Source organism: Lepidochelys kempii, chromosome 5 (genome assembly GCF_965140265.1).
Source record: "Lepidochelys kempii isolate rLepKem1 chromosome 5, rLepKem1.hap2, whole genome shotgun sequence".
Taxonomy (NCBI): Eukaryota; Metazoa; Chordata; order Testudines; family Cheloniidae; genus Lepidochelys; species Lepidochelys kempii.
Window position 1 is genome coordinate 124,671,535 of NC_133260.1, and position 8,283 is coordinate 124,679,817.

At 51.6% G+C, this 8,283-nt stretch overlaps 1 protein-coding gene across 1 annotated transcript; it reads left to right on the plus strand.

Moving 5' to 3' along the window:
• The first annotated feature begins 369 nt into the window (after positions 1-369).
• Positions 370-6,397, plus strand: LOC140912143 (perilipin-3-like). The gene is made up of 8 exons (XM_073346309.1): positions 370-430; positions 1,815-1,885; positions 2,527-2,722; positions 3,436-3,518; positions 3,624-3,894; positions 4,598-4,788; positions 5,804-5,926; positions 6,026-6,397. The coding sequence occupies exons 1-8, from the start codon at positions 370-372 to the stop codon at positions 6,395-6,397; spliced, it is 1,368 nt and encodes a 455-aa protein (XP_073202410.1).
• The last annotated feature ends 1,886 nt before the right edge of the window (positions 6,398-8,283 follow it).

Below are 8,283 nucleotides of genomic sequence, written 5' to 3' on the forward strand. Positions count from 1 at the left end.
TTGTGACCCAATGTCTTTCCTGGTGGCCAGTAATAGCTAGGATTGAATGATCAGAAGCTCTTAGCTTCTTTCAGTACTTTCTAGCTGTACTTGTGTAAAGCATTTCTAGCTGAGTCTTCTGAGCAAACAGTCCAGGGAAGGTAACTGTCTGCCTTCCAGACTGGGAGGCCTGGATTAATGGTATGTTCTAGGAGATGGAGGCTTCCCTAGAGAAGAATAGACTATTTAACAAAGAGAACTAAATTAGAGCTTGGACTATGGGAAAACTCTCCACTCCCCTCTCTACCTGAGCTGAGCTAAGCTATGCTGCCCCCATTCTGGGATGGGGATTGGGACTGCTGCCTGTGGTCTGAATTCTGGTTTGTCCTAATGATCTGCAGGTGGAAACACTTGACTGAGGTGGCTGATTCAGCTGAGACTGGAGTGCTGGGTAATCAATATGTATCTGAAACAGATAATGCAGGAAACACTAAAAGAAAACAGGCCTGGTGCCTTCCCGAAAGGGAAATGCTTCCTGGCCCTAGCTTTCTAGTTAGTGGTCTCACTCTTGCCTCTAGGAGTGATGGTGTCAATTTACCTGAACTGGAATCTGTTTCTTTACCAGACCAGTCTTTAACTGACAATAGAAAATATTTGTATTTTTACCAGCTAAATCGGCTTTAAAATAACCAGCCTGCCATAGTGGGCATCTCCTATGTAGACTCATAGATATTAAGGTCAGAAAGCACCATTATGATCATCTCCTATGTAATTCAGTATCCAGGGAGACTCCTACACTACTCACTCAGGAGGTCCCTGAAGGCTCCCCAGTGGTACCTTCTCAATTCAGTGTTCTGTGTGTGTAGTCAATGGCTACTACCTTCAGCAGGATAACTTCTGTCAGTGATTGTACTGGGGCTAATTCCATTTGTCCCAGAGTATAATCTGGGAAAAGACTAAGCTAGGAAGATGCCTCTGATGAGCTGTGCAGGTGTCCTGGTGCTCCCCTTGGGAGGTATTGTTGGGTCTTGAAGTCAGAGTAGAAGCTTTGGGAGTGTGTAAATGGGGTGTTATATCGGGTGGGATCTGAGTTGCTACAGAGAATTCTTTCCTGGTTATCTGGCTGGTGGATCTTGCCCATATGCTCAGGGTTTAGCTGATTGCCATATTTGGGGTCAGGAAGGAATTTTCCTCTTGGGCAGATTGGAAAATGTCCTGCAGGTTTTACCCCTCTCTCTATAGCATGGGGCACGGTTCACTTGCTGGAGCATTCTCTGCTCCTTGAAGTCTTTAAACCACGATTTGAGGACTTCAGTAGCTCAGACATAAGTGAGAGGGTTTTTGCAGGAGTGGGTGGGTGAGATTCTGTGGCCTGCGTTGTGCAGGAGGTCAGATTAGATGACAATAATGGTCTCTTCTGACTATAATATCGATCTATCTATGTGTAACACCAACAGACCCTGGTCATCAGCAGGATCAAACCCAGGCCCTTTGGAGGCTCATGCATTTAGCTCCACTGCATGAGCTAAAAGCCATATGGCTCTTAGCTAAGACTGTAGAGTGGATGCGTTAATCTCTCTCTAACTGGTCCTGGTGCCACTAGAGGGGATAGAAGACAACACCCAGACGAACTGGCTGTTTCTGTTTCTGGGCCTGCCTTACATGAAAGGTCTAAGGCCCTGGCCTGTTCTCTCTGTAGAGAGACTTCCTACAGGGGGACAACCTGGTCTGGCTCTTAGAGAAAACGGACCGGGAGCAGCTCTCCTGATGTTCCTACACAATACTGATTTTATTTCCTGCTGTAGCCACTCAATATTCCTTTTTGGGTCTTACAGGGACATCTCACTCCACCATGTCTGCTAAGGAAAATGAACCACAGGTGGAGACCCAGGCAGAGGAGCAACAGGTGGGTCCCTCCTGGGGAGGCAGGTGTGCTTGGCGGCTGGAAGGGCTGTTCTAGCTTGAATGTCTCCACTGCTGGAGACAGGGACTCGTAACCACAACAGTAGCTAATGCTCCAATTTCTAGTTCTCGGAGTGCCGTAGTCGCTGCCCACAAGTGCCCCCTGAAGCCAGGAGGAGCACTGGGGATCCTTTGACTGCTGGCTGCACTGTAACACTGGCAAATCCCGCTGACTAATGCCCAAGGGCCCTCAAAAAAGAGTGGGGCATTGTACCGTGTCCCGGACTGAGACATGGTTTCTGATCGGGAGAGACTGCACTGGGAAAGACAAAAGGTCTCTCCATCCTGCTCTCACTGACAGAACGAGACTGTGACACAGTTCTGTTTTGTTGGTGGGAGTGCCAAGGTGCAAATGGCATTCCTGAGATTGGAACAGCTGCCAATATTCAGCAATGGGACCAGGCTTCTGGGTGTGTAACTAATGTCACAGGCAGGCCACTGAACCCCTGCTGACAGGGACAGGAGACTGCCTAGCTCTGAGGACAGTCTCCTACAGAATCGGCAGTTGCAAAGGGAAAGAGACAGGAGGGGCATCTTAAGAAGCCAGGAGCTCTTCCCCAGCTGACGATTCTTTCCCTCCCCCAGACTGCAGGGGACAGGGTGGCTGGCCTGCCCTTGGTCAGCTCTGCCTGTGAGATGGCCTCTGCCAGGTACGCTGCCACCAAAGAGACCCACCCAGGCATCAAAGGGGTCTGTGAGGTGGTAGAGACTGGGGAGAGGGCCATCACCTCTGCTGCTATCAACAGGGCACAGCCCATCCTGGCCCAGCTGGAGCCACAGCGTGAGTAAGGGAAGGGAGGCAGGAACACTCCTGTGTGTGTGGCGGGGGAGGTGGGTCTGGGGGCAGGCTCAGCCTACAGTGGCTCTAGGCCCACTACTGAACTCGGCCTCCAACTGGCCGCAAACAGAATCCACAGACTCCCTTCTCCTGCTCCTCTCAACTCAGCTAGCTCCTAGACGTGATCTGGCCAAGGCATTGGCCTTGTGCGGAGCAGCTCTGACGGCTGCAGCAGCTGCTGTTGGGGACTCTTGCTCAGGTACCAGCGGTGAGCTGGGCCAGCCTAGAGGCAGGCAGTGCCCAGGCACAATCCCTGGTGTGCATGGCTGGCCCAGTACCACACAGCCACATGCACTGTGTATGGCACCTAATGCCATGGAGCAATACCTGCTAGAGGGTACAGGAAGCAGCTTCTATGCTAAAAGGATCTGAGCCCATTGCAGGCACTGGAGACCCCTGAAACCCTCTAGGAGAAGCTGGGGGTGGATGAACAGATGACTGGCAGCCGGATCTCCTGAGTGCTAAACCTGGCTCTGAAACAGACTGGCTCCATAGCCTTGGGCAACTTGCCCAACCCCTCTTCCTTGGCTTTCCCATCAGTAACCTGGGGACACTTGCTTAGGAACACCAGTCCTCCAATGTACACAGATGGGCAGCCCCACGAGATCTGTGGACGTGAAGGAATTTAGGGAACGAGTTCTGTGGTTATGTTTCAGTTGCAGCAGCCAATGAATATGCCTGTCGGGGTCTGGACAGACTGGAGGAGCAGCTGCCCATCCTGCAGCAGCCGATTGAGAAGGTAAACTCACGAGTGTCACGGCTGGTCCTGGAGCAGGATGAGGCTGTGGGCCCTTCACTTCCGCTAGGTGTTCAGTGACCTCTCCTCTGACCCCTTTTCCTCTAGGTGGCTTTGGATGCCCAAGACCTGGTGGGTGCCAAGGATGCAGTCTGCAGCACGGTCACTGAGGCCAAGGATGCAGTAACGAGCTGGGTGAGCGTGGCCCAAGGGGCTGTCCAGGAGAGCTTGGAGGTGACCAAATCCACCGTGACCAGCAGCATGAGCACAGTGATGGGCTCCAGCATGGGGCAGATGGCTGCGAGTGTCATAGACGCAGCATTGGGGAAATCTGAGCAGCTGATGGACTACTACCTCCCCATGACAGAGGAGGAGCTTGGTAAGATCCCCTCTGCTGAATACAAACCAATGTGACCCTGGTGTCTTCGGGCATGGCTTGGACTCAGTGCTCACAGCTGAGCTGCCAAAAGAGCCACATCTCCTTTGGGCTGCATTGCAAACTAGCTTGGCTACTAGCCCTCCCTTTGTTCCTTCATGCTGGGTCCTCAGCTAGCCCTGTCTGGCTCTGACGCTCCCTATGCTGCTACCCACTGCCTTACTGGTCGGTGCTGCAGGGCATCCAATCGTGCCCTGGGAAAGATTGCATCGGTCACAAGCTTTGGGAGGGCTGAACGCATCCCTGCCTTGTATCCTGGCCCTGCTAACCAGTGGTACAAGTAGATTTTAATTCTTACCAGTACGGCAACTCATGGGAGGGACCCAAAAGTGTGGGGGGGCACATCACTCCCCCCAAACGACCCCACCCTGCCTTGTGCGGGGGGCTCTACAGACCCCAGACAGGAGATGCAACAACATGGAAGGGCTGGTGGGGTCCAGCTGGGGGCGGTAGAGACACACTGCAGGAGGTGCCAGCGTTCTGCTCCTTTCGCTGCTGCGGTTCCTGAGAGCCCTGCAGTTTTCAGCGGCTACCGAACGTCATTCCAGTACGTCATCCCAGCAACAAATGTCTTAATGGCGCGGCGTACCTGACCTTGCTGATTTACTTGCACCACTGCTGCCAACTGACCCCTTCCCCCTTCCAGCTGAGCTTGCCACAACTCCCCTTGAGGGGCCTGGAGAGGCTCCCGCAGAGCAGCGGAGTTACTACGTGCGTCTGGGTTCCCTGTCGAGCACGCTGCGCCAGCGAGCCTACCAGCACGCCCTGGGCAAGATGAGACAAGCCAGGCAGCGCACCCTGGAGGCCCTCTCCCAGCTCCAGCAAATCATTGACTTGGTAGGAACACGACCCCTCTCGCCTGCCCTGTAGCTGCTGTGGGTCACGGTCTGTCATAAATATAAAGGGAAGGATAAACCACTTCAAAATCCCTCCTGGTCAGAGGAAAGTCCTCTCACCTGTAAAGGGTTAAGAAGCTAAAGGTAACCTTGCTGGCACCTGACCTAAATGACGAATGAGGAGACAAGATACTCTCAAAAGCTGGGAGGAGGGAGAAAACCAAGGGTCTCTGTCTGTCTGTATGCTGCTTTTGCTGGGAACAGAACAGGAATGGAGTCTTAGAACGTTTAGTAAATTATCTAGCTAGGTATGTGTTAGATTATGATTTCTTTAAATGGCTAAGAAAAGATTTGTGCTGGCTACAATGACTATCCCAGTCTGTGTGTCTTTTTTGTAACTTAAGGTTTTGCCTAGAGGGATTCTCTGTTTTGAATCTAATTACCCTGTAAGGTATCTACCATCCTGATTTTACAGAGGTGATTCCTTTACTTCTATTAAAAGTCGTCTTGTAAGAAAACTGAATGCTTTTTCATTGTTCTAAGATCCAAGGGTTTGGGTCTGAGGTCACCTATGCAAATTGGTGAGGATTTTTACCAAACCTTCCCCAGGAAGTGGGGTGCAAGGGTTGGGAGGGTTTTTGGGAGGAAAGATGTGTCCAAACTACGTTTCCCAGTAAACCCAGTTAGAGATTGGTGGTGGCAGTAGAAATTCCAAGGGCAAAGGATAAAATTAATTTGTACCTTGGGGAAGTTTTAACCTAAACTGGTGAAAGTAAGCTTAGGAGGTTTTTCATGCAGGTCCCCATATCTGTACCCTAGAGTTCAGAGTGGGGGAGGAACCTTGACTCTGTCTCTGCAGCCTCCCATGCTCAGTGCCATTGGCACTGTTTGTTCCAAGGGCCCAGCTGTGTCGCTGCAGTAGTGCTGCCTGCCTGCTGCCCACACCTAGCTGTGGGAGAGCTTCCCTGGCCACCCGCCTCCTGCTCTTCCCAGCTAACTGCCCTCTCCTCCTGCAGATCAGCCATGCCAAGCAGGCCGTAGATCAGAAGCTTCACAATGGCCAGGACCGTCTGTACCAGATGTGGCTCCAGTACTGCAGGGGGAAGTTGGAAGGGCAGGAGGATCCTGACTCCGCAAAGGTATTCTCCTCCTTCTCTCCCGCACAGCCTTGCTCCAGTGAACTCCCCCCATCTGCAGGGGAGACTTGCAGATACTCCAGTCTCTCTTTCTCCTTCCAGCAGGTTGAAGCTCAGGCTCTAGCCACATCCCAGAGCCTCACCCAGCAACTGAAAACCACCTGCCTTACTCTCCTGGGCAGCATCCAGGGCCTTCCCAGCACTATCCAGGACAAGGCCCAGCAGGTCTCGAGCAGTATACAAGATCTCCAGGCCTCCTTCTCCAGTGCCGGCTGTTTCCAGGATCTGTCCAGCAGTGCCCTGGCCCGGAGTCGGGAGATGGTGACCAAGGCCCAGGAGTCCCTGGATGAGCTGCTGGAATACGTGACGCAGAACATTCCACTGGACTGGATCGTGGGACCCTTCACTCCTGCTGGAGACTCCCCACCGTGTCCTGTTGAGCTGGTGGAGGAAGGAAAGAAGGTGGAGGCCTGAAGGGTTCCCCCTGCTCCTGGAAGGAATCCAGCTGAATTGCCTGCATAGCTAGTGTGGGGTCTCCCTGCTGAGGCCACAGTTCTGCTTTGGCAGATGGTGGACTGAGGTCAGGTCTTCCTTCTGCAGAACCTGAATGGCCTTTCCCAGGCCCACTTCTCCAGAACCATGTATTACCAGTTACAGGGTGGCATCACTAGTCATGCAGGACTGCATCCCTTGCAGGGCTAGTCTGCTTCTCTCAGGACATACTTACAGCTGTCTTCCTCTGTACATAAGAAGTGCTCCTGAGCTTGATCTTTTCCCTAGCTTTCTAATGTGTAAAACTAGGGTTTAATGTTACAATAAACCTCAACTGCATTCAAATTTCTGTCTGCTTAATGTGATTCCCTCCCTGGCTCATGCTCTGTAGAAACATATACTGTAGAGGTGACCCCATGCCCCTCTTCTTCACACACACAAACCCCCTCCAACCACTTTCTCCGGAAGGGCTGCAGAATGGCTGAGCTCATCTCCTGGGTGAAGGCATCTCTTCAGGTGCCTCCATTTGACACTCTTCCATTGAGACTTTTCTCATGTAGAAGAAGGCAACAGTGTTCTCCCCATTGAGAACACTCGTCTGGCTTCCAGTGGCTAGCAAGGCAACATTACAGGCTCTGAGACCCAACTAACAGAGGGAAAGACCCAGGTTGTTGAGATAGGGCACTATGGCCTTGAGAGGAAATGAGGTGTGTGGAGAACTGAGAACCTACTACTGGTAATGAGCAAAGTTAAAAGGGTCACATACAGTGGTGGGAGACTGCCGGGCCTTGCCTCTAGTTCAGTGCAAGAAGCTCAACAGGTTGGAAGTGTCTAGGAAAAGATGGTGAATTGACAACTCCAGGCAACTGGGATTTAACAAAACACACACAGGGAAACTAGCTGCAAGAGAGAGAGCAGCAGATAGTCCTGCTGAAGCATGGACATCAGCCAGCCTGCATCCTTCCTCCCTGCCATTAGCCAAGCACCTGCCTAACATTTCCTACTGCCTAGTGTAAACCTAGCCAGGCTAATGGCTCAGGGTTGTGGGAGATCCATAGTAGGACCAGCGCTGGGCTTGTAATGCATTTTCCTGAGAGCTTGTGTCTATGCTTGAAGTCACAAGTGCCTAGTGTCATCTAGGCAGCTCCATCACTTTTGCTTATCCTAACTCCGGCTTGAGCTATTAATAAGCTTCAGGCAAGGAAATGTCTCTCGGGTTCAGCACTGCAACAGCACCATGAGCAGGAATGGGTGTGTAGCTCTCAAAGATAGAGACTAGTAATCAAAGTGGTGATGGATGCAGCTACCAGGGCTAGTTACTCCTGATCTCATTGAACAGGGCCTGTCTTGTACTCCCAGTGGACTGGGGCTACAAACGTTTTCATAGACCCCTAGAATATGGGGGTTGGAATGGACCTTAGGAGGTCATCTAATCCAACCCCCTGCTCAAAGCAGGACCAATCCCCAGTTAAATCATCCCAGCCAGGGTTTTGTCAAACCCGACCTTAAAAACTTCAAAGGAAGGAGACTCCACCACCTTCCTAGGTAACGCATTCCAGTGCTTCACCACCCTTCTAGTGAAAAAGTTTTTCCTAATATCCAACCTAAACCTTTCCCACTACAACTTGATACCATTGATCCTTGTTCTGTCATCTGTACCACTGAGAACAGTCCAGATGCATCCTCTTTGGAACTCCCTCTCAGGTAGCTGAAAGCAGCTATCAATTCTCCCCCCCACACCCTTCTTCTCTTCTGCAGGCTAAACAATTCCAGTTCCCTCAGCCTCTCCTCATAAGTCATGTGTTCCAGTCCCCTAAACATTTTTGTTGCCCTCTGCTGGACACTTTCCAATTTTTTCACATCCTTTT

What these genes read in the sequence shown, in the direction of transcription:
- LOC140912143 (XM_073346309.1), top strand. Translation starts at nt 370, where the DNA reads ATGATCTGCAGGTGGAAACACTTGACTGAGGTGGCTGATTCAGCTGAG. An exon ending in TGCAGCAGCCGATTGAGAAG is followed by an intron (nt 3,519 to 3,623) that starts GTAAACTCACGA and finishes CTTTTCCTCTAG; the next exon opens with GTGGCTTTGGATGCCCAAGA. An exon ending in CATGACAGAGGAGGAGCTTG is followed by an intron (nt 3,895 to 4,597) that starts GTAAGATCCCCT and finishes TCCCCCTTCCAG; the next exon opens with CTGAGCTTGCCACAACTCCC.